Here is a 27,500-nt window from a genome sequence, read left to right as displayed (position 1 = left end):
GAGGAGAAAAGGGGCAGACTTAAGCTCAGGATACTCATTAATAAACGAAAAGTGCAAGTTTTCAGAGATGACATATTGGTAAGTATTATCACTTACATATTGGTAAGTATTATCTTTTGCCAACCATCTGTCTCCATTACACGAAGTATTGTTTCGTGTCTTGAATGCTTCCTTTATATCCATTCAGGATAATGGTCCCCCCCCCCCCCACACTCTATCTACTTTGATTCATTCCTTTTAAGTTTCCTCAAATTTAGCCAAAGAATCCTAGAGGCTTCAGATGCAAAGAAGAGTATAGGGGCATAAGTAATTGAATAATATATAAAAATTACAGTCAAAATTCTGCCATGAATTCTTTTTGTGATATTTCAAAGTTTACGCTTTACGTAGCCCTTGACATCATATCAGTATTTGATCGTATTACCAAGAATTAGATTATCATTTTAAGCTAAATTAAGGCATAACTTCCACTTTGCCATTGTCTCCGAATATTTGCTCAAAGCGCCAAGAAAGGAATGATCATTCCAAGCTACATTACGGAATATACCTTCCATTCCCAGATATACGAAAAGCTTGGAAATTTAACCCAGTTCAAGTTCTACACCCACGCTGGCTTCCACGTGCTGGTCCTCCACCCAAACACAGGTCAGCTCATGCAGGCCAGAATGTTTTCACACCCACCCAAACCGGCTGAACACCAAAATCTAGCCAGTCACTTATCCGACATTTTGCCTGGTCGACTGGTCGTCATTGCAGCTGTGGTGAGGACCAGGATTAATAGACTAATGTTGAGGCTAAAAATGTATTACCACATTTTGTTTAAGTATACCAGTATTTATTGGTTTAACTCACATTTACCTGTTTGTTTTGTCCGAGTTACGTTTCTTATATACTACTTTGATAAAAGCCTTCCGTTTGCCGGAAACCTCTTACTTGCTTAACCAGACTCTTTCCCTAACTATTATTGGCATTGAAAATTTTATTGATACAACAACGAGAAAATTTCTATGAACCATAACTTTAGCTACTCTGGAGAGGAAAATGACAAATTGTTGAAAAACCTGAGATATTCTAATACTGCTATGTTTTTAATCAGCAAGAGAATAATGGTAGTGAATGAATCCCAAAAGCCAGATGCAGTGGGGTTCTTAGGCCACGGTGAGGCTATAGACGCACTGGAGCGGTTGGGAGCCAGTCGAATTCGCCAACTAGCGCTCTTCGAAGGCTGGGCCATGATTGCGCATGCTCCAGAGAGTGTTGCGACTCCCACAGAACGTTTCTATCCTCTTCATAAAATCTCTGGATCCTATGAAAAAGTAAGCCATTCGTTTCAATAGTTGTAGTACCAGTTAACAGACAAATATGCAATATTATCCTGAGAGAGAGCAAAGTCTAATTTTGTGTAAGCATAGGCCTATTTATAGAGGTGCTTAATTCATAGTGTTTCATTTGAGAGATTGTGTGATAAATTATCAATATGTTTCATTTGAGGAAGATTGTTGTGATTAATTATACAATATGGTTTAGAAGTGGAGAGAGAGAGAGAGAGAGAAAAGTTTACTTTTGTGTAAGCTTAAGCCTATTGTATTTTTAGAACTACAGCTACTTGATTCTGTACATTTTCCCTGAGAGACCGAGTGCCAATATATTTGTAAAGTGGCTTTTAGAAGTGGGGGAGAGAGAAAGAGAGGGTGAAATTTTGCATTAAAGGCTAATACTAGAACACACGCCTCATCTCTTACAGGCCGCCAGAGGACGAGTATGGGCGGAGGTCATAACCATCCTTCGTCGCTTAGAGGTCGGGTACCCGTCGCCAATCGACATTCAGTGCTACGTGCCCAAAGGACCAAGTAATTCCATAACATGTTTAAGACAGACTAGTATTCTAACATGGGTAAAACGTTCTATTTTTTTACGACTCTGTTCATCATCTGCTATTGCTTGTACGTCATAATTCCTTCCATTTCACACAAGATGGTCACCCCTCTCTGTCTTTTTTTTTTATTGCTTTCTCAATAACGGCTTTGCAGACCAGTAGTACACCAACAAAGCAACAGAAATGTTTTTCCGTCCCATAATATGGCACTTCTTCCATCTCTTCGTTATTAAATCAATTATAAATCCCTGACTTTTTGTACATTGCGCTCGTCGGCATTCGCTTACACAACCATCTGTTTTATCAAATATAAATTGAGTTCACAGCCTTCTTGCGTTGGCTTTTTGACTTCCTTTCATTCCACTTTTTTTCTCTCTCTCTTTTTTTTTTTTTATTCACAATATAAACCCCTTCCTTTAATTCAGCTCATAACCTTGGCCAAATCTGCATGTAAAAACCCTGTGGCCTTTCTTTCTACGATTCCTTATATTACTTTTCAAAATACCTGTTAAGTATAGTTTCCAGCTCTTGTGCTATTATTTACCACCAACACTTGCTCAAGAAGCTCCTCTTGCAAAATCTGACTATGTAATCTCTGCCTAATACTTTGTCTTGATGCTCTGAAAATCATGAAGAGTCCCTCTGTGAATGGCGTTCCTGGTACAAAGCCCAGTTAACTGTCGTTTATTTCAAATGCTGTCTCTACATATCTTCTGTACCTTCTCCCATTCTTTCCTATCATGTTCCAAAAGTCTTCATCTTAAATCATGAATTTGGAGTATAACAGATAAATTATTATTCTGAAGCTTATTAGCCTTTCTTTCATCTTAATTCCGCCCTTTCCTAACATATTTTGAACAGTGCAACTGTTCTCTGTTCCGAAAAGAGTTGGTTGAATTCCTGATTCTGAAGATGATTTCATTTTCTTGTGCAGTGCCACGGTGCCAGTGGCACGCGAACCCTACCATGGAGGATCAGCGGAGATTTTGCGAAACTTACGATGGGTATTCTAGACTGTGCACCTGTATAGACCCAATCAAACCTCTCGAATTTAGATATGGCGCTGTGAGTACCGCATTCAGTGTAGGTGCATTTTGCACTTCCTTTTCTGGATGTTCATTTTCACCTTATTTTATGGACTGAATATAAAGAGATTTTACGAGTAGGCCTATTACAAAACTTCCTTGCCTCACAAGGGTTCGTTGCTGAGCAACTCTCACCAGACACTTTTATACCTTTTTAACTTGAGCGTCTGAAAAAAAACAAACATATAAAACAATTGGTTATTGCATAAAAAAATTAACAATGAAAAAAAGTAAAACACCCCGTATTAGTGTTTTAAGTTATAAGGACACTGATTTTACAAGTGATTCTTTGTTTCTATGTGTTTAGTGGTTTATCCTTCTACTCTCTTAACAACTATAAATGATTCAATATGGACACCTGTTTCAGTTCTTAATCGCCTTATTTGCGTTGCATTTGAAAATGAGGATTTGTTTATTATTGCTTTCAGTATTGAGTGTATGATTCTATCTCGGTGATCTTGGTATGATCATTGCGCAAGTTAAATAAAGGCGTCACAGGCATCAGATTCCACGTCAAAGGAATTATCACTTTTTCTATCTTAAAATGAATTGGAAGGCGTTCAGTACATTAGACATTACAGGAAAAAAAAGTTTTTGTCATCTCTGACTCCAATCTTATATTTCGGAACACAGGAGAACATTACAGTGGCAGAAGTCATACCAGTGGCCATGCTGACAGCTATCAAGCCATTCAACTTCTACAGGTAAGATTCCAAAACCTGTAGAGATGTAGTCACGTAAGTTTTGAAGAATAATTCTAGGTGACTTCATAATGGAGGGTCTCGTTACTAAAGCAGAATCCTTGTGAGATATAGCCAAATGTCGTTTGTACGCTTCAAGTGGTGCAGCTGTAGGAACTACTTAAAGTTCTTTGCAGTGTCCCTTTGGCCCCTTGCTGCAACCCCTTTCATTCCTTTTCCTGTAACTCCGTCCATATTCTCTGTCTTCCATCTTACTTTCCACCCTCTCCTAACAACTGATTCATAGTGCAACTATGTTTTTCTGTCAATCCCCGTTTCGGCGCTGAATGGCCTCGTAGGTCCCAGTGCTAGGCCTTTGGCCTAAATTCTATCTTCTCTATTCCAAATGTGTCCTCAAGACATTGTGTTAAATATGAGAGCAAACAAAAACATTCACTTAGGCCACAGTACAGTTATGGACGAAAGAGATGTCGTATGTATAGTGACAGAAAAGAAACGTTAGGCCTAAGAATGATGATTAAGTACTCTAGAATGTCACATTTGGACAAATATTTAATCGTTGTATCTGTGCTTATATCCAATGTAAAGGGAATGTCAAAAGCTGGCGTTTTCTTGCATTCATTTAAAGTTTGAAAGGATTCAAGCTCCGGAGACATTAAAGCTTTTATTATTTTACGTTCCTTTCTGGTTCATAAGTTTTAGGAGAAGGAGATACGACTACGTATCAAGCTACGAAATATTTCTGCTTACTCCTCGGTGCACAAATAAGCCAGATAAAAGCTTAAGTATCGGATTTGTTCTTTCAGTCTTCTCTGTTTGATTCTACCTCACAGACAACTCCTGAATCTGCTGGAGACACCCGGGGCTGCCCAGACACCCATAGTAGTGTTCGTCGATGGCCCGCACAATGAAATCGTACATCTTTCAAGACTTTTTGGGTAACGTAGAAAATGTTCATGTGTTCAGCAATATTTTTTTTCTCGGATTCTCGTTTGGATATGTTGTGTTATGCAGCTACTGATATGTTACGACCCTCTTTTTAGGCTAGACGTCCTCGTTCACCAACCTCAAGGTACAAAGGGTTCTTCCACCCTCCTCAATATGCATTTCAGGTAGGAATGACATTGAAGTATTACATAAATGTGTGTGTGTGCATACATGACATAATTTATGATACATTCATTAAAAATTTGTAAATTTGCAAAGGATCCAGCTTCTCACTATTCGATGCTTTGTACTCAATCCAAAAGCCTTCCCTTAACCATGACCACTGTGTTTATGAACATCTGGCATTTCAGAGGTTTTTAACTCTGGTACATAAAGGAAAAAAAAGGTCAGCTATTTCTCATATGATGAGAACCTCTACTTCTTTCTGAGTTTAACAGGGTATATGTGATAGTCTCAGTTACTCGTCACTGATTTCAAAGACGATCAGCGATGCTGGGCTGCACTTTTCTTCATATATTAATAAGCTATAATGTTTTCAGGTTTTCAGTGCATAATGTCTTTAATATCTTTCCTCAAGTGGATAAGGCCATCATTCTAGAAGACGACCTGCTGCTTTCCCCTGATTTCTTAAGGTAAGAGAAGGTTCCGGAACGTGTCCAAGAAAAAGCGAAAATGGAGTTATTCTTTTAAATGCTAAACCATTAAATGGGTTTTACAGTTTGTGCGGAGGGAATATTGCTGAAGTTCGCAAGAAACAAACCTTTGTACAAAATCCAGTCACTCTGAAGATCATTTTTTGTTTCATGACAAGAAAATTGATTTTCGGTCTACTGGCCGATTATCAACGGGAATAGAAAGTATGCAAAGAAAAAGAAAGTTATGAGAACCCAATTTTTCTTCATTCCTAGCTTCTTCCAACAAACCGCCTGGCTTTTAGACGCGGACCCCACAATCTACTGCGTCAATGCATTCTCCATCAACAGCTATCCTGACGTAGCTTATGACCCAACAGTTCTGCGGCGGCTCGAGGTGTTTCCTCAGTTCGGCTGGATGGTGACTCGAAAGTGGGCTAGAGAGCAGTACAGATTCTGGATTCCTGAGCAAGTCAGTAAAGAAGATCGTTTTTCTTCTTCTTCTTCTTCTTCTTCTTCTTTGTTTTATTTGAAATTACTTACAGTTGGTGAGGCAATCAGAAAACTGCGTAGTAAATCTACTGGAGTGGTCAGCCTTGTAACCACGACATTAAACAAGTAAAAAATGCGCTAACTTTACCCTGAAATAAAATAAAAATACTGAGGCTGGAGGGCTGCAGTTTGGTATGTTTTGATGATTGGAGGGTGGATGATCAACATACCAATTTGCTGCCATCTAGTCTCTCTAGTTTTTAAGATCTGAGGGCGGACAGAAAACCTGCAGGTGGACAGACAAATAGCCATCTCAATAGTTTTTTTGCGGAAAACTAAAAATAACTTTAAGCATGCAGTGAAAGTGCAGATGCTTATACTACTGAAATGAGAGAATGCACCAATTATGAAGCGTTCATAACCAAAAGCTTTTGCCTTGTAGTTTATGTTTTCCATAAGTAACAAAATGCTTAGTTTGGGAAAGCCAGTGTAATAAGATTTTATGATGCATATTAAGTATTCAGTGTCAAATTGGAATTACTAAACCACCACAGTTATCTGTTACATTTTTAAGGCTATGTATGGAATAATGTAACTTGAATATAGAAACGCATCTTGAAAAATAAACCATACCTACCTATCTCATTACTCACTAAGCCAAATGATTCAGGAAGAGAATTCAGTTTTGTGTGTAGAAATCAGTTCCTGTGCATTTAACCAAACCCCATCAAAGCACTGATCCATTTCTTTGATTGTGTCAAACTCCTACTTTCAACTTTCTTACCCTAAAAATATCTACATTGCATATAGTACATTCTTGCACCAGTCTCTACAGCTTGTCTCCACTCCTACCATTCAGCACAATAATCTGCAAAGCGCCTCAGTGGCGTGGTCGGTATGGTCTTGGCCTGCGACTTTGGTGGCCGCAAGTTCGATTCTTGAGCATTTCACTGAGGGGTTAGAGATGTGTATTTCTGGTGATAGAAGTTCACTTTGGACGTGGTTCTGAAGTCACGTAAAGCTGTTGGTCCCGTTGCTGAATAACCACTGGTTCCATGCAACGTAAAAACACCATACAAACAAACAAAAACGATAATCTGCAAAGACTTTGTGTTTATAACTTTTGTTTTGCGTGTCTCTGCATGTTTTGACGACTTTAAAAATGAATGATAATCGATGTAAACGTGATCGACCACGAAGTAAACTTGTTCACTGCAATCCTTAGGCTACGGGAGACTGGGACTGGTGGCTCCACGCTCAGGATTCTCGACATGGCCGCGATGTCCTGGTCCCAGAGATCAGCAGGACTTTCCACGCCGGTTCCGCAGGAGCCCACGTGACAGGATGGGCGCAGGAGAGCTTCTTTAACCACATGATCTATAACAAGGACCCTCTGGTAAAGCTCAGGGGCCTGAGAAGGTATGCAAAAAAAAAAAAAAAAAAAAAAATGGATTCGTCAAAATTTTTTCCCACTCCTATTTTGGATAACTTATGAGCTTTTGTTTGCTGTAAATGATACCTTTTTGATTCTCTTACCTGATCTAAAAAGCCTGTCAGTTTAATTGAGCTTTCTCACTTTCAGCCTGACCAGCGCCAAGTATGAAGAGAAGATTCGGGAAGACATTCTTCGCGCTCAAGAAATTAAGATCACTGGAAGTCCATGTAAAGATTTCACTCTTCCCCCTGATAAGGTATCGAATAGTATTTAATTCCTCAAATCTGAAATATATGGAAGAGAGAAAAAGTCATGTTGAATCAATAGCTGAAATTGACCTTATTATTATTATTATTATTTTTTTTTTTTTTTTCTCTATCACAGTCCTCCAATTCGACTGGGTGGTATTTATAGTGTGGGGTTCCGGGTTGCATCCTGCCTCCTTAGGAGTCCATCACTTTTCTTACTATGTGCGCCGTTTCTAGGATCACACTCTTCTGCATGAGTCCTGGAGCTACTTCATCCTCTAGTTTTTCTAGATTCCTTTTCAGGGATCTTGGGATCGTGCCTAGTGCTCCTATGATTATGGGTACGATTTCCACTGGCATATCCCATATCCTTCTTATTTCTATTTTCAGATCTTGATACTTATCCATTTTTTCTCTCTCTTTCTCTTCAACTCTGGTGTCCTATGGTATTGCGACATCAATGAGTGATACTTTCTTCTTGATTTTGTCAATCAACGTCACGTCTGGTCTATTTGCACGTATCACCCTATCTGTTCTGATACCATAGTCCCAGAGGATCTTTGCCTGATCGTTTTCTATCACTCCTTCAGGTTGGTGTTCGTACTACTTATTACTGCAAGGTAGCTGATTATTATTATTATTATTATTATTATTATTATTATTATTATTATTATTATTATTATTATTATTATTATTATTATTATTATTATTTTATTATTCAGAAGATGAACCCTATTCATATGGAACAAACCCGAGGGGCCATTGACATGAAATTCAAGCTTCTAAAGAATAAGGTGTTCATTGGGAAGGAGTGAAATGAGGTTCGGAAAATACAGAAAGAAGAGATCTCGCTTATTAAAAAAGAAAAAAAAAGAATTAGTAAATAGATAAATATGTATTAAAAACGCAAGGAGAAGAGCATTAAAGTAGAAAAGCATTTCACCTCGCTTGAACTTCTGAAATTCCAATTGCACGACATCCCGAGAGGAATAAAGAACCTCTGGAACTCAGAAGTTCGACAGCGAGGCGCTGCTGTTCAGTAAGTCTGGTTGCTTTCGGGAGGAAAAAGGGGACCAGGGATCTATTGTAAATGTGAAAACGTATGGTAATAGTATTACTTTTGTTTATTCCTTCCAGAAAGGACCTTTCAAAGTCTTCATGAAAGCTGACACGAGGAGTGACGAGTATGACTCCTTTTATGTGATGCACCTGGTAAGTAAAGTCTGCCCTCAGCAGAGCCTAATTCTATCATGGGTATGTAATACGTTTTACCACCTAAGCATGTTAGACAGCGATTTGATCAGGGTTGATCAGGTATGTGTAATTATCCAGGATTTACATAGGCTATATATATATATATATATATATATATATATATATATATATATATATATATATAATATATATATATATATATATATATTATTATATATATATATCTGTGTGTGTGTGTGTGGCGCGCGCGCGCGCTACAATACCACATCCCGTTTCTGGTGAATGTGGAATAGAGTATATGAACAAAGTATTCATAAACGTATATAAATGAATGGAGCAACGAGTTCGGTGGGCTTATAGCTATGAATTAGCTGCTGAATGGACTCACTGGATCACTTACGTCAGAAGAGGCAACAAATAATACATTAATAATGATATATCTGACTCGCAGTTCCACCCCCACCCCCACCAGACTGGCTCGCGTATTTGATTATGGTGAGGCCATTATGAACAAATGGATCTTAGAATGGAACATGACTTGTGTGAATTGGGAGATGTATAGTCAGAAGAGAATGTATTGAGTTAAACGGGCCAATTGAATATTTCATACCTTTGAAATGACTTGTACTTCATGATATGCATAAAAAGATACTGAACATTTCGTGGGTGTATCTCATGACCATATGTAAAGCCCCATCCACACAGTCGATCTTTGCCCACGAATTTTGTTCGATGTGACGTCAGAAGCGGGAAAAGTCAGAACTTTATCCGCTGTTTCTCCGCTTCTGACGTCACATCGAACAGAGCTCGTCGAGCAAAGCTTGACCGTGTAGACGGGCCTTAGTAATGTCTATTGGATTGATCCCTCGTCGACTTAATTCGACCATTGTTCTTGTTTATAACTACTTTGGTAAGTAGATTTCAAGTACCTGAGGAAGACATAGTAGGGGGGGGGGGGCGGTTCAAAATAAATATATCTCAAAATACTTTTTCCCGTTTTCGTCGTAAAACGACAAACAGTGCCTTCATGCATATCCCGAGGACACTCGGGAAAACAGTACAGAGGAGTCATCCGGTTCAATATCCATGGACGAGTCCTCTACATCATCGGCTGTCCCGTTTTCTCCATTCTGGTGAGTTATCCAAGAGCATCAGAGGAGATTGGCTCAGTTCACTGCTTTAGTAGATTCACATCAACCGTGCATCTGATGTCTATGCCAGTTCCTTACGACGTTCTTGATTGGTTGTTGATAAGTCAATCACAGAGCTGGAAACCCCCAGTCCCTCGAGAGCGTTCACGGATGTATGTTCCACTTCTGAGGGATACGTCTTTCAAAAGTATCCCTCGCTAGAGATGGAACATACTTCCTGCCTATGTGAACTCTCTTGAGAGACTGAGAGTTTTCAGCCCTGGGATTGGCTTATCAGGAGCGTCGTAAGGGACTGGCCTAGACATCAGATGCACGGCTGATGTGAATCTACTATAGTGCAGGTAGGCAGTAATTTGTTACGTATAATTTGTGAAGAGCTCAAGCTGTTTTAGGTTGTTTCACTAACAGGGCGTTAAACATGAACTATCAGCGAAATAACGAACTTCAAAATGGCCCCAAGATGATGACTTGTCACTTCAAATAGAATTTATTGAGCCAGAGTGAAGATGATCCTTATTGATGCGGGAATTCCTTTTCCTTTATGGATATGGACGTGCAAGGAATGTAGCCTTTGTTATAATTTATAGGCCAGTGGTAGGCACTTATTTATGGATAAGAGAGAATTCAATACAGTTGATTGCTACCTCCACAGGGAAATATAGGAGTTTGCTCATTCAAGTTTAAACTGGAGAAAATCGATCTTCTTCTTTTTTTATTTATTGTTTTTCTTATGCAGCATTACATCATCATGGATCTGAGAACAATGATTTTCCTTTGCAATGATAAATTCCTCTTGTGGTGGCTGAGTTACCTGTGCTCCCTGGCCATTTCTTCGATACGCAGTATTTCTTTGAAATGAATATGTAAATGTCATTGAAATTTTCCACCGAATGGAGAAATTTAATTACCACCAGGTGTTTCGCGAAGTCAGTAAAATAAGATATTTTTAGCTAATTAGCGTGACTGCTACACTTGTCTGTGGCCTGAATAGTCTTACCTCCATCAACAGTTGGCAGTGAAAAAGCTGTTCGAGCAATCGGTGGCATAGAAATAACATAATAAATTACTTAATTAAATTTTTCAACATGGGGATGTAGATATGCTTCGTTAAACAACAGTTATACTTCATAATAATGGCAGTATTATCTCGTTCCAGTTCGATGTTTCCGAAAGGCGTGGAGCTTCTCACACCTTCTGCGCAGCTGATAAACGAAGCTGAAGAGACGGCAACTGTGTGGCAGCAGCGTTATTACAGTCCGTATTATCTTTTGAGGAGAGAAGCCAAAGACCCCACCGAGGAATTCCTCATGAGGAACACTTACAGAAACCCTTGGGGAGGATCGAAGAACTCTTGAGAAGTTCCAGTAAGCATCGTGAAGGATGGGGAAAACCAAGGTCTAGACTCTCTAGACCTTGGGGAAAACTTGGCTCATCTGAGATTTCCCGAAGAAATCCGAGACTGAAAATAAAAGGAATATCTAATATAGTTCATTGCATTCTAACCTAACCCCGTGGACAGTAATACTGCGAAATTTTCCATGGAGGGGGAAGTATAGAACTCTGTGCGTTAATAGCACTAAGGATAGTAAGATAACATTCAAGTTTTCAAGACATTATAGCCAACAGAACGAACTTGAATTATACTACTGAGTACCAAAATTCTCAGACTCCAATCAAGTTGATGATTGATAAGAAATAAATTCTGTGTTTTGTTTGTTTTTCTATTTAAATAGGAATAAATGAAAAACACCTGTAGAATAACCTCCTCCAACCAAAGCTTGATGAAAATTTGCCATGGAATGAGATGACAAGAGTTGTTATTATAAGAAACATCGGATATTAGAACTAAGTATAAAGTCAATCAAATGTTACCGAGAAACGGAGTATCAGTGTATACAGTCTGACGAAGGCTTTAGTATCTTGTAAGATATCTTGGAACATTGCCCAAAGCAGCTACTGAAAAGCCTACGGTTTATGCCATAAAAAAAGGGGCCTATAAACGATGCAATGGTGGTAAGTAATGTAGCCATTTAAAATTGCGTGTAGCTTCTGCCGTGTTTCATTTCTACCGTCTCGCTACCTTCTAATTAGATTTCCCATTTCTCGCTGATACCGCTGGTTCACCCTTGCTACAGTTGTGAGTGAAGACCAGAGTTCTACCTATAACCCATCCGGACACGGTTTCATTTTTATTTTTAACTTGACCTCCTGGCTGGTTCACGTCTATTATAGCCAAAATCAACAGCGGTAATATGGGTAAAGAGAATATGAAAATTGTATATGATACAAATATATATATTTATATATATATATATATATATATATATTATATCTATATATATATATAATATATAATATACACAACAATATAGAGGAGATAAGGGAATACAAAGAAGATATATACACACAAGGGCCGGAGTGGGCGCAAAAGGGAAAAAAAAAAGGGATATATCGCGGACGGGGAAGTGGTAGGGAAAGGCATCCTCATCTTTTCAGTTTATTTCAATGCCGACGTTTCGCGACGAATTCCAAGTCGCATTTTCAAGGCTAAAAATATATAAAATTTGCGAACATTACTACTCAATTTGATTTAATTTATATTAAAAATGTTATGGCAACAGCTCTCAGTAAAGTTAAAAGTTAAAATTCAATAGTACCTTCAAAAGCAAACTTCACTAAAATCTTAGAAACACCTACCTATACAAAATTTTGAAAGAGTAAGACTGACAAAAATAAGTAAAAAACAGAGTGAGGCAAACCAGCTGCCCAAACTACGCTATGAACAATTTTACAGAGGAAGGACGTTTGTGTTTAACGACAGTACAGTCTTTTTGATAATTATCTATTAGGTTATTTAACTTGCGTAAAAGTCTGTTGGAATGAGTCACGCTATTATAGGCAGCAATGTCGGAACAGAATGAAATCAGATACCTGTATATGTGGTCCGTAGTGAGGAGGCGAAGATTAGATTGACTTCCATATATCACTCTGCGTAGCACGAAGATGTCGTTTCTCGTATTGGTGATTCTTTCTTCCAGGAAAATCTTGTGTGATAGAGGGAAGGGTTTGATTGCAGAGTCCATCTCCCGAATCCGAACAACAAGACAAAGTTTTAAACTTATCCAACACCCCCCTTACTGTAAATCAACATTTAGTTTTAAATTTAGGCTTATCCTTTGCCCTTATGCCAGACCGCAAAAACAACCTAGACTTCATAGTGGCTTTTGATAAATTCATATCTGACAAAAACTACAGCCGTGAAGAGATATGTTTAGAAAAGGAGTGTTACTAAATGCTTTAACTGACCTTCATAAGAAATATCCTGTTCCCCGCAGGTTCATGATAGCCATCCACTCCCGCTAAAAGTTAGATGTTATAATAAGTAGATCCGACAAAGACGGCAAAATTGTAATAATGGACAAAGACTTCTACCTCGACAAAATCAACCAGCTCCTTAGCGACACAAATACTTACGAAAAACTGACGAAAAATCCCCTCCAGAACGTTCCCACAGAATTTTTCGGAAAGTAGATTAATTGGCCAAGACAAAAAAGAGTATTGAACTATTAGAGAAATTTAAAGTAATTAATCCTAAATTACCCTACTTTTATGGTCTTCCCAAAACTCACAAAGACAATCTTCCATTCAGACCCATCGTTTCATGCGCCGGAGCTTTCAATTACAAAATTTCTAAATGGTTAGCTGGCCTCCTTTCTCTTTTTTAGGCACTTTTTCTCCCAGTCACATCAAACATTCGGAAGACTTTTGTCACAATTCAGAGAAGCACATATACCACTTCACAACATAAAACTTTTAAGCCTTGACGTAGACTCCCTATTCACAAAAGTACCAGTACGGGACGTTCTTCAGTTTTTAAGGGAAAAATTATCCCCCTATTCAGATCATTTCCCTTTGGCACTTGACAAAATAATAAAGTTAGTTGAATTATGTGCATCTAATAACGTATTTTCATTCGGGGAATCATTCTACAAGCAAAAATTCGGGTGTAGTATGGGTAGTCCTTTAAGTCCTATTTTAGCCAATCTGTACATGGAATACTTTGAAACTACAGTAATAAATGCAATAAAACCCAAAAACATGCTGTGGATGAGATACGTGGATGACATACTAACATTTTGGGATAATAAGTGGGGTAATTTTAATGAATTCCTCTCAAAATTAAACGCATTAGTGCCCAGCATCAAATTTAAAGTTGATGGGAAACAGACAACAAAATTCCTTTTCTTGATGTTTTAATAATCAGAGACACGACAGAATACAAATTTACCATATACAGAAAACCAACGTTCTCACTTTCATATATTCACTACTTTAGCTATCATGACAATACTATCAAGATAGGTGTAGCTAGCAACCTATTCTTAAGAGCCTTACGAATTTGTTCCCCAGATTTCCTGGAAAAAGAATTTGAACTAATTCGCAAGCAACTTTCATCTTTAAAGTATCCTGACCATATAATTGAGAAAGCAATTCAAAAAGCAAACGTAATTTTCTACCGACCCCCTAAAGACAAGACCAGAGACACACCCAACAATAAAATAAAAATTCCTTACCTGGAGACGATTAAGAGAGTAACTCACACCCTTGGGAAATCCAACCCTTTTGTATTTACCTACCCAAATACCTTAGCCAAATCCCTGATTAACGTCCAACAAAAGACATCTCCCAAAGACTCTGGGGTATATGAGATCCCATGCCAGGACTGTGACCAATCTTACATCGGATTTACAGGTAAATCACTTCCCCAGAGATTAATACAACACAAACGGTCAGTTAGGTATGGACAACAGAACTTGGCTATTTTCAACCATATAAATGAACATAACCATAGAATAAACTGGAATATGTCACGTGTGATTTATAGCAGCAACTGCCGGTACAAGAGTCAAATGATGGAATCGGCCTTAATAAAAGAGAAGCAGGTAATTGAACATCTCAAAAGGGAATTGGATATCAGATATCGTCGACGCAGTGTTCATTCAACCAACGCTTAAGAAGATTAAAGGAAGATTATCAGCGGGGGTGACCTAAATTGGCTTACTTGTGGACGAATCTCTTGGTATAAATACCACCTTTTCTGTAAACTTTTCTCATTCATATACCTGAAGAGAGAGCAGCAGTCTCTGAAATATAGTACTTTTCTCTCTACATTTTGGTGTTTTTTATGGGCTCCTTTTATTAGATGGAATTCTGTTGTTACAGAACATTTTTACCAGTCATATATATATATATATATATATATATATATATATATATATATATATATATATATATATATATATATATATATATATATATATAAGCAAATACCACAGGAAAATGATAGTCAGAAATCCAAGCGCTTTCGTCTTTACTAAGACTGTCAAGGAGCTCCTTGGCAATGTTTTAGTAAAGATGAAAGAGCTTGGATTTCTGACTATCATTTTCCTGTGGGATTCGCTTATTTATGAAGTCACGTGCATCTACTGTGATTTTTCGAGGATATATATATACTATAATATATATATATATATATATATATATATATATATATATATATATATATATATATATATATATATATATATTTCTGACTCACATCGGAACGAACTTCGGTCTCTCAAGTGACAGGCCATTGCGGTAACGACTGCCGTTTGAGTGTCCGGGGTTCGTTCCCCATGGGAGTCAGAAATGTATTTGTGTGAAACACGTGCTCATGTGTTCATTATATATATATATATATATATATATATATATATATATATATATATATATATATATATATATATATATAAAACTGGTTTCCTCACTCATCTGACTACAATGGATATACGAAAATAAACTTCCTTCCTCATGTCGGTGGTTAGATATTGTGTCTTTTCTATGACTATTATTTGGCAAAAGATATGCATAACTGAATATAATTTTGTATTATAAAATAAGTTTAATTTGTTATATATATATAGATATGATATATATATATATATATATATCATATATAATTCGCTCACAAAATAGCTTTATGAGCACATAAGTAGCCTTGTGAGGAAAAGACAACCAAATTCCAGTCTTTGCGAAATCTCATGATAGTGAGAATGATTTTTGAATTTAAATACATTATATAATAATCATTTAGAATTTTTTATGGGAGATAGGTATGGTATTGATGATTAGGGTTGCTTGTTTTTAGCAGGGTTTCTTGCTATTGGAGCTGGCTTTAAACTAAGATGGCAAATCCGCAGGACAATTCTTCAAAATCGTGAACAGTCTAGATATATAATTTTATATCTGTGGTGTTCATACCCTTAGAAACGAAAACAACATTTGGTCGAATAATATAAATCTCCCATGTCTTTTTAGCCAGATCAATTAAACTGTACATATTTGCTATAAATTATTATGTTCAGTCGATAATGTTAGCTATAAAAAGAAAAAAACATTGTGTAACACTGGAATCTTCTTCCCAGCGTAGCGTATCGTACGTGGCGTTAAAGCGGAGCGCCGCGTCGTCTGATCACACTGCTTCCCGCCTTACACTAACAATTACTCATAGATTTTTAAAAACTCTCCTTAATCTATAAACGTTTCAAATCGCCATATTTTTTAATAAAATTGTCAGTGTAAAAATATTTTTTACTGAAAAGAATACTAGTATATGATTATTCAAGCCACTTTTTAATGTAATAAAGTGTTTGATAACTCTAAAGATTTGAAAGGTGTTACACCTACGTAGCAGGCAAGAGAGCAAGAGAACTTCAGAAGTTGTCAAAATGACCGTGAGTTGGTGTTGGCCTTTGACGTTGCTCCTTCTAATTATTGCATGTGAAGCAGGGTAAGTATGAACAAGAATGCAAAATCTGTATATATGAGTAATCATGTCTAAATATGGAATCAGGGAAATGCCCATTTTGTTATTTGAGCAGCCTATTGCCTGTCGGCTTAATGTATTTAGGTAGTACCTAGTGATCAGCTGATTTTATTTTCGGTTTCCTGAAATGTCAGAATAGAATTTCCTACTTTGGTGTATTTTTCATAGCCTAATCTTTTGGACATATAGGACGTCCTTACAAAGGTAGATTTGAAGAGTATGGTAAGGCCAACATTGCTTAAATCAGTTATGATGGGTGAATAAGTACCTAGCTAGTGCCGTCAGTGCCGTACCTACCTAACATGGTGCACTGTAGGCATTAGCTAGCTACCTAGCCTATATAAAGGTTTTTGCAGCGTCCCTTCGGCCTCGATCTGCAACCAGTTTCATTCTCTGTATTGTACATCAGTTCATTTTCTCTTCCATCTGACTTTCCACCTTCTCTTAATAGATTCATTGGATAGGTAGTAGGTACCTACCTAGCTAGTAGGTAGCCCTATAGCCTAGTAGTATACCTAATTGCGAGCTTATCCTTCTGTTAGTTATGCACCTTTAAATTCTTTAGTGTCAATTTCCGTTTCTCATGACAAATCTCCTCTCAGGATTAGCCATTCTCAGGAGTACCTGTATACACATGGCCCATCCACACCTTGTGCACAATCCCCTATTCCCTTTGCTGGCTCACCAGGTAGTATTGAGTAGCCTAGAGGTGAGCATGTAGGTTGGCTGATCCTGAGTTTGAGTGTTATTTAGAGAGTAACTCTTTCAGAGAATGTTTCCCATGGTATGCAAAGTACCAACCAAACCACAATCCTTGGAATGGGCAAAGGAGCAGATGGGCCTTGATGCCCCTTTCCTCCAGAATCTCAGCCGGCAGAGCGAGAGCAACACATTTTGGCGAGATTACAGTGTCCGTTGGTGAACATAGTAATCTTTTGGAGGCATCCATTACCCGATACCTTGTTCCCTTGGGTCAGTGTGTTCTTTGTTGTCCAGCTGCTTATGTGTCAGAGGACATACCTAGTAGATCCTAGAGGATGCAGACTTTCCAACCTCCCAGATTTATTTTCAAGAGTTTTGCTTTCAGTTGCTGGTCCAAAATTTTTCATAGTAGTATAGCAAAATACCTTTTAGTTCTTTAAAGAGCAATTAGACCTTAAATACAAAAATTTATCTCTCATCTCTCTCTCTCTCTCTCTCTCTCTCTCTCTCTCTATATCTCTCCTCTCTCTCCGCTTCCTCTCTCTCTCTCTCTCTCTCTCTCTCTCTCCTCTCTTCTCTCTCTCTCTTTTCATGCTGTGAAGATTGTCTTGTGCAGAAAATGCATTTAAGTAAAATATTTATGAATACAATTACCATTTTTTAAATCTAGCATCAACAGTGTGTGCACACACACACACACAAATGTAAGACCTGACTTAAAAATACGTACTTTTCTTGCAGGAGAGACTTTTACAAGATCCTGGGAGTGCCTCGGGATGCAAGTGTGAACCAGATTAAAAAAGCATACCGCCGACTAGCCAAAGAGTATCATCCAGATAAAAATAAAAGATGATCCAAATGCAGAGGATAAAGTTTAAGGATCTTGGTGCAGCATATGAAGTATTAGTAGATGATGAAAAAAGACAAAAAATATGACAGGTATGTGATTTGTTTTTTGTTTTTTATAAATTAGATTGATTTCTTATGCAAATGTTTAATTTTTAAAGGACTACTTTTCCCCCCCATATTCATCATCATCAGTGTGCTGTATCTCTCATTGCATTAACAACTGAATTCCCACTTCATTCTGTCTCCTGCATTACTTCATCCATCAGTCACTGATAATATGATGCAATCTCAGTTATTTCCAAGTGATTTCTCCTGCAGAACATGATCACAGTAAGCATTTCTTTTTTAATACGTTGCTGAAATATATTATATGAAAGTACAAAACATAGTTTTGAAATATGTTTGCTTATTTTTTATGCAGATTATAAAATTTAAACCTTATACTATCAGTTCAAGTTCTAGTTATCATTGAAGTTAGTGAGGTGCCTATTGAGAGGGAGTACCTTGCCTCACTTCCTAACTAAATCTTTGCCTAACATCTATTTTACCTTTTGGGAAACATCTATTCTACATACATATCTATTTTTTATGAAATTTTTACCTCCTGGGACTATCTAGTAAATGACCTGCCTGTCTGTTTGCTAAGTGTAGATATTTTAAAGGCTTCAGACTTCATGTATATCATCTATGGGTGATGGTTTTTTCAAAGTTGTGGTGGATTGAGTAGTCAAGGTCATACTGAAATTCAATTAAACCTTGGCTGTAACATGATTCCAGCTGTGTTCTTGTTAAACTTCCTGATAACGGTAGTTGTAACTTTTGAGGTATTAGTAGTTGTAGCATTTGAAATATTTTCAGTTAGAGTTCATATTTGGCATGCTTGCCCACTTCGTTGATGAAGCTGAAGTGGGAAGTGGGGTGCAGGCCATAATTAAACGAGGTCAAAGGTCAAATAAAATTTGCTACTGGTGGGGCCATTTTGTCACTACAGTGGACCCCCCGTATTCGCGTTTTACAGATTCGAGGACTCGCACATTTGCGGATTTCTCTCGGGAACGTTTCTCCGCATTATTCGCGGAAAATTTCCGCATTCGCGATATTTTTCTATGATAAATATCCACAAATTCCTGGTTTTTTTTATGAATTTCATCATAAAATGCACTTTTTGTGATAAAACTATTAAAACCAAGTATGAAAATTTTAGTGTGTTTTTCTTGAGTTTTAACTAACAAAATAGGCTGTTTTTAGCATTTTTATAGGGGTTCCAAACATTTGCGGGTCCTAACTATTCACGGGGGGGGGCCGGTGTCTGGTACGCATCCCCCGCGAATACGGGGGGGACCACTGTATTGAATTATTCACTTATCAGACAGTTACACCTTGCAATAATTTTCCTTTTTATTTATTTATACGTATAATAAATATTGAATTGCTGAGTTTTTAGTTTCTTTTAGCAGTTAGATTTAGTTTAGTGTAATATTTCAAGTTGTTATGAATGTGCCAGTCAGTATGTGTTCATTTGGTTTCCTTCATTGTCATTATTCACCATCACTTTTGTTTTTATACCATAATTTTCCTTTATCTTGCCCAGAGTCTAAGTCTGTAAACATAAACAATGTTTTGATTGCTTTTATTACTCTCAAAAATTTTGTTGCATCAGTAAATGTAATAGCACTGTGTTTTTGCTTCTTTCCTGTCGTCTTCTTTGAGACTTGGGCTTATGTTAACTCTGTAATGCTGCCTCATTAGCTTTGTTTGAATTTATAAATCTGTCTCTGTAGGTGTGGTGAAGAATGTGTGGCTAAGGAAGATGGCTTTGGTGGAATGGATCCATTTGCAAGTTTCTTTGGAGATTTTGGATTTGGGTTTGGTGGTGGTCCCCAGAGAGAGAGAGAAGTACCTAAAGGAGGGGACATAACAATGCAGATGTTTGTAACACTAGAAGAACTGTATGTGGGCAACTTTGTTGAGGTAAGGTCAAAAGGAAATTTTTTTTTTTTTTATAAAAATTGTGAGTTTATGCGACTAAATTTTATTGATATTAAATGTTGGTGTTAAGCATTAATATGAACATAAGTAATGCTGTTTGGTTAGTTATGACTTTATACAGAATATGCAAAACTTAGGGAAGTACTGTACTGTTGAGCACTGATGATGTGTGTGCATGTGAGAGAGATTGACTTTCGTTTTTACGCGATATTTTGTATAATGGCATTTAAGACATGGTGCTTTGTATCCACTTGCTGTCACCTTAACCCTGTGTAGTTTGTACCTTAGTGTCACAGTTTAGCATATACAAACTCCACCCTACTTACTAACATTCAACTTACAAACATTCAAAGATACAAACAAATGGGATTGCAAACATACATTCAGATACAAAGAAATGGGATTGCATAAAACTGTGTTCGGACTTTGGAGTGCTTCCCTTTTGGCACTTGTAAGTTCACACTTTTTGTGTACTTATTCTGTACAGGATGAAAAACACAGTACTTTATTGATTTTATATCATTCAGCACTTAAATAGGCATGCAGAGTACAATAACCAACTTCTAATCAATTCAACACACACATGGCCATCCAGAACATAACTTGTTTGTAAGTTTGGGTGATGTCTGTATTGTTCATGGTTCCTAATATTACTGACATGCTGCAGCGGGTGCCTTCATAGAAATTGTTTCATTCAGAAGACATTATTATAGCAGTCACTCTGGATGTAAATACAATAGGTATATACTTACAAAGTATAAACCAGTATAGTACCTAATAAATTCCTTTTCTTCTGTTGATCTAGGTTGTAGATCGAAGCTAGTTGTAAATACTCCTTTTACCTGTTTGTAAGTTTTAAGCAAAAACTATTACATGAGTAATAGTTTTGTTTTTCTAAATTCTGTGCATGATGGGAAAGGCAACGATTCAACTTGTCGGAGTGTACCTCTTCTAATAGTTACTTGTGTTGTCAGACTAAGTCACTTACCACTATGATATTGCAAACTAGACTTCATCTTAGGATTGGAATATTATTTGAAAGCAATAGTTAAATTTGCTGGAAGAGGCTATAAGTTATCAGAATGACAGCAAAACCATCACTAATGCCACCATGCACTGACATTAAAAAATAACCATGGAATGATGAGTGAAAGAGCGAAAACTTGGCATCTTTCAAATAGTAGTCATCAGTCTTTTCCATAAATTCATGCTGTTCAGAGATCATGGTTGTTGTAGTGTTAAATATATCTTAACCTTACATTTCAGATGATGCGAAATAAACCAGTGGCTAGATCAGCTTCGGGCACTCGTAAGTGTAACTGTCGTCAAGAGATGGTGACAAGACAACTTGGGCCAGGTCGTTTCCAAATGACTCAACAGCAAGTTTGTGATGAGTGCCCAAATGTCAGGTGAGTGAAAATTAGGTTTTAGCTTTTGGAATCTCATTTCTAAGGAAGATTGGCTCAGTGTAAAAGCTCACTACACAGTTTCAGTAGAGCATTAATGTAGGATATGAGTTGGTTTTACCACAAACTCATCAAACATTCATGTCCATAATTGTGGTCTATGAATAGTTTTTTTTTTTTTTTTACTTAACAGAAGATTAATAGTAACGTGTCACATTCATTACGTACAAGAATGTAGCAGCAGGCTACCCTTTTCTTCGAAGAGTTGTGAGTACAGACAGTTCAAGACACTGACTGACTTGAAGTAGGGAACCCTGGTAGACAACAACAAATGTGACTGGCTGATTACTGGGAAGAAGTAGGTGATTAGCCTCTTCAATAAGTAAAATGATGAGTGTTGGCCAATAGGTTCTCCTTAGCCATTTCTCTTTCGTGTTCTCTGGTGAGGTCACCTCTTCAGTGACAGCCAGGGACTCGTCGAAGATGACCAAGAGGAGGTCTTTTTTTAGATAAATACCTTCCCTGTGACCACAGACAGGAAATATACTTGCAAGCAAACACTAATTATTGACCATGCTCGCAAGAAAAGTGAGAACCACCAAGACCAGCAACCATATGGTCTTGATTGAATGTATGGACAAGGGCAACCCAAATGTATCTGTGGCTTTGCTAGACGAACCTCCTTTTAAGTGGTTTTAGATGGGCATGTGGCATTTTCACCTCAGTAGGTACCAGGCAATGAAGGATGTGTCAGCAGTAGAACCCAGGGACTGACTCAACTCAAGACTAACCAGCTAGATGCATTCTTGATCTGCCATGGCCAGAATTATTTTGGATATTGCTACAAATGCCACTGTGGGAAGTGAGGCCTGAGTAAACAGCAAACTATTCAGTAGGTTATGGTTGTTCCACTTCATGCTGCCCCATGTTGCTTGCATAGGTCTTCCTGCATTCAGGGTTGCTCATTGTTAGCATGCCACCCATTATATATCTGTAATTGTGAAGCCATTTCCAAGCAGGCATCATCATTTACTCCATTTGTAGTTTCATTACTGCTGTTAAAAATTCTAAAGGACAGAGCTATTTCTCTTGGAGCTCAAACTTTCCTACACAGCAGGGAGCTCTGAATATTTTTTTTAGTCTGATGGTTAATCATTATAAAGGTCTTATTATCATTTCTAAGGAAGCTTCTGATAGACTATATCCCCTACCTATGTATAGGATGTCATCTCTTTCTTTTTCATTTACTTACATTTGATTTTAAATGTATGTAGCTGTAAGGGTGGAACATTATGAAAATACAATAAAGAATATGTTAAGGTGACCCTGATTGTCTATATCCTTTCGGTTGTTAAAAATGAGGAAACAAAGAACAGCACAAAGTAAGTTGAGGGTAAAAAATTTGTTGGGTGGGTAGTAGTATATACTTACAATTCTGTTAATTTTCAGCTGTCATATTTATGGTCTTACAGGAACCTACTTTTATAGATGGAATGTGGAAGTACAGCTTTCTAGTTGTGTTCAGTGTTCCAACCACAATTTTTTTCTGTAGCACAAGCAAACTTTTTTTTCTCAGGTTGTGTAAAATAAGAAATAAAAAGTAAAGGCTAAGTGTTAGAGTTCATGCAAATCATGTTTATGTGAGGTGCTTGGAAGCATAAAGTTATGAGGATAAAGTTAGCATATTATAGCTTTGTTAATGCAGATTTGAAGGAAAGTTTTGATATTCAAAACTCAGAGTTTGATTGATATTGATAATTAATATGTGGTTACTTTTTATAGGCTTGTTAATGAAGAGAAGACACTTGAATTTGAGATTGAACCAGGAATGGTTGATGGACAAGAACATCGTTTTATTGGTGAAGGAGAGCCACACATTGATGGTGACCCTGGTGATCTTATCATCATTATTAAGACTCAGCCTCATGAAAGGTAAGAGAGTTAATTTTTGTTATTTTTTTCTTTTGAGCCCATTACAGTTGAAGTCATCTGGAGGACATAAGAAAATCTTATCCGGGATCAGATCAGGCCAGATAGAACTGAAGCCATTAAAAAGAAAGGGGAAGAATTAAAAACCCAGATAGCTGCCATTCCCAGTGGTCCTACTAGTGTATTACAGCCTTAGATTGTGTATTAAGAAGCCATTTAAAAATAACATGAAAATGCTAACACAAATGGATGGTAGATTCACACCTCGACCTCATACTCTACCACTAGGTGTTTGAGTAGGTAAAGAAATCATGGGGAATGCTAGAACTGAGATTATTGTGAAGGCTTTCATGAAGTGTGGAGTTAGGAATGGCCTGAAGATAATACAATTTTTGAAGACAGATACTACCAGCATTAGTGACAATGAGTTTTTAGGCTTTTGGTAATGCTGCAGCTGCTTTTGTTTTTTATTGCCATGTTTTATTACTACATTCATATTTGGTGTTTTCCTTGTAAATGGTTGTTGTTCTTGACTGATTTTCTGCTACACCGGTATTTTAATATCTACAGATAGCTTTCTGCTAGTCATAAGCTGCTTTTGTTTTTGTCTCATAAATTACTGTAGAATTATTATAACATGAAATACAGGTAAACACAAATTTTTTATAATATTCCTTGCTAAAATGGTTGTAGGGTATCACAAACTTCACTCTCAAAGTATTTTAATTTTTGATGTAACTGTAATGCTTATGGTGTTTTCCACCATCATGGAATGTGTAAGTTGGAGGATGTAATACAGTGGACCCTCTGTTTTTGTGTTCTCAAGACCTGCACTCACGTGTTCCCAGATTTCTCTATGGACCATATCTACCCATTATTCATGGGAAATTTGCATATTTGTGGTATTTTCTATAGTGATGGGCAAAACTCATCTTTTTTGGTAGTCGATTACTTCGATTACTTTGGTGATCAGTAATCGATTAGTAATAGATTACTTTCACAGGAAACTGATATATTACACATACTACTACAGTATAATCAAGTCCAGACGTCCTTGGTATTAAATTATACAATTATGGTTTATTTCTCTCTCTAAGCCAAGAATCCTTGAAAATTATAACAAATGAGGACTGGCATTGTCAATAAGTTCAAGGTTAAACCTATATGTCCTGTGTTTGTTATTCCATTATGCACACAAGTAAATATCGATAATCCATTTACTATATGAATATTGAATTAAGAAAAAAATTCCCTGAGTCTTTATCCTAAAATAAAACAGATGAATATTTTTATTCTTTATTTTTCATGAAGATATTAAGAGGTAGCTGTAAGAAAATGGAAAAACTTCTCTTTGAATGAAAAATAAACGTCTCAACTCTTAAAGAAATAAAAAATAAGCTTGATACTTCTATTTAGTTTATAAATTTTTGTTTTTGAATAAGAATATATTTATTTTCTATAAGAAAGCAAAATAAATTTTGAAAATCCTTTTAAAATAAATATACAGTAGTACCTCGAGATACGAAAGGCTCTAGTACTTACGAAAAACTTGAGATACGAAAGCCAATGCGAAAAATTTTGCTGCTCTACATACGAAAAGTTTCAAGATACGAAAGGTTGTTGCTGTAAAGTCCCGAGATTCGCCCGGACCACCGAGAACAATTTTAAAACTCCCGCGCCGCCAACTGAGTAACTCGCCACCATCCTCCCGCTCTCCATTGGTTCCTGATGCTAGTCACCCCATGAGGTCCTGCTCTCCTATTGGTCAGCATCAACCCCTTGTGCTTGAGTATTCTATTGGTTAAAGGTTGCTGTAAATTGAAAAACTTATTCATGCAATACATTTACGTAATAAGAAAAAAAAAAAAAACATTAGGTAAAGATACGAATAAAGAATAGAAATGAATGGTTATTATACTTTTTGGTTAGTTTCAGTAGTTGAAGAGAGATAATGAAAATTTATGGCTTACCGTGTAAAAGTGATTGCTTGGCGATCGATCGATACTTGTAAGTGCTGGATGTAAACAGACGTTTTGGAAGCTTTTTTTTTTTTTTTTTTTTTTTTTTATAGTTAATGGTTACTTAATAATTATTTGAAATAAGTACATGCAATACATTTAATAAAAAAAATTGTGAATTAGATATCATAAAATATAAAATAAATCAGTCTGCCAACAAATACATATTTTTTTAGAATTCTTCTTCTGTTTTTATTATTACGTTACGTATACGTATGTTTCATTATAGCTGTCAGTAGCTCGGTATCTCCATTAGGTAAAGATAGAATAAAGAATAGAATGATAATGGTTATTATACTGTTTGGTAGTTTCATTAGTTTAAGAGAGATACTAATGACAATTTATGGCTTACTGTGTGCTAGGAAAAATGATTGCTTGGCGCTCGTTCGATACTCGTAAGATGGGTAAGAGCTGAATGTAAACAATCGATTGGAAGGTTTGTTTTTTTGTTTGTTTGTGCATTATAGTTAATGATTAATTAATAATTATTGGAAATGAGTACATACTGATTATTATACATTTTATTGGCATATTCTAAGCTTTTAGCTCTTAGGTTTAGATGTCAGAATCATAGACTAGGCTACAGTAGCAACCGCTAACATAGGCTAGGCTTATTGCTAAGGACATATGCTAAAGTCCTAATATATGCAGTAAAAAATGGGTTGAACATTACATGCAGTTAATATACTTAAGTATGTACAGTATTTTGCCTTTTTGGAGTAATTTCTTCCGTCGGATCGGCGTCGTAACCCTAGAACATGTGTTTTAGGCCTGGAAATATAATTTACTGGGGTGTTTTTGGAGGGCTTGGAACGGATTAGCCATTTTACATGTAAAATCTGTTCCAGATACGAAAAACTCATGATACGAAGGCCATCTCGGAACGGATTAATTTCGTATCTCGAGGTACCACTGTAAATGCAGTGCAAGACTCCCCTAAACGGATATTTAACAAGCAAGAATTATCTCTTCAAAAAAAAGACGGTAATCTACTTCTTGGAATGTAATCCTACTGAGATTTTTTTTAACTAATTGATTTACTACTGTACTAATAATCGACTTACGACACGGACACTACTTTTCTATGAGAATCTCCACAAAATTACTGTATTTTCATAGTAATTTCAGTTGAATATTTTTATTCTTTATTTTTCATGAAGATATGAAGAGGTAGCTGATAAGAAAATGAAAAAACTTCTCTTTGAATGAAAAATAGACGTCTCAACTCTTAAAGAAATAAAAAATAAGCTTGATACTTCTATTTAGTTTATAAATTTTTGTTTTTGAATAAGAATATATTTATTTTCTATAAGAAAGCAAAATAAATTTTGAAAATCCTTTTAAAATAAATATAAATGCAGTGTAAAACTCCCCTAACAGATATTAACAAAGAAAGAAATTTATCTCTTAAAAAACAAAAAAGACTGTAATCTACTACTTGGAAATGTAATCCATTACCGAGATTTTTTTAAAGTAATTGATTACTAAGTACTAATAATCGATTACGCCCACCACTAATTTTCTATGAGAAATATCCACAAATTACTGTATTTTCATAGTAATTTCATGATTAAATACACTTCTTTGATAAAACTATGAAAAAAAACTTGATATAAGTATTTTTAGTGGGTTTTCTTGAGTTTGAACTAACAAAATAAGCGGTTCTTAGCATCTTTATACGGGTTCTAAGTATACGCAGATTCTAGCTATTTCCTGGAGGCGGGGGGCGTCTGGAACGCATCTCCCCACAAATACCAGGGGTCCACTGTAGTTGTGTTAGTTAAAATTTTTATTTAACTTGTTTGTTTGCTTTATAGTGCATTTTTTTTTCTCTTTCAGGTTTGAGCGACGTGCGGCGATGACCCTTTATTACAAATGTAACGTTGTCTTTACAAGAAGCATTGTTGGGATTTGAACTTGACATTATTCATCTAGATGGACATAAGGTAGAAAACC

At 36.6% G+C, this 27,500-nt stretch overlaps 2 protein-coding genes and 1 pseudogene across 2 annotated transcripts in view; 2 read left to right on the top strand and 1 right to left on the bottom strand.

The window, feature by feature from the left end:
* Positions 1-27,500, bottom strand: part of LOC135214909 (dnaJ homolog shv-like) — a 67,953-nt gene that overhangs the window by 30,723 nt on the left and 9,730 nt on the right. The gene's annotated exons all lie outside the window — the stretch shown is intronic.
* On the top strand, positions 1,127-11,450 carry LOC135214612 (protein O-linked-mannose beta-1,2-N-acetylglucosaminyltransferase 1-like; annotated as a pseudogene).
* On the top strand, positions 18,524-27,459 carry LOC135214527 (dnaJ homolog shv-like). Its single transcript, XM_064248900.1, has 6 exons — positions 18,524-18,532; positions 19,061-19,170; positions 19,984-20,173; positions 21,458-21,600; positions 23,380-23,529; positions 27,384-27,459. Exons 1-6 carry the CDS (start codon positions 18,524-18,526, stop codon positions 27,457-27,459), a joined length of 678 nt encoding a protein of 225 aa, XP_064104970.1.

This window comes from Macrobrachium nipponense, chromosome 46, assembly GCF_015104395.2.
Source record: "Macrobrachium nipponense isolate FS-2020 chromosome 46, ASM1510439v2, whole genome shotgun sequence".
NCBI classification, from domain to species: Eukaryota; Metazoa; Arthropoda; class Malacostraca; order Decapoda; family Palaemonidae; genus Macrobrachium; species Macrobrachium nipponense.
The sequence above is the reverse complement of the archived record's forward strand: the minus strand, read 5'-3'. Positions and strand labels throughout refer to the sequence as shown.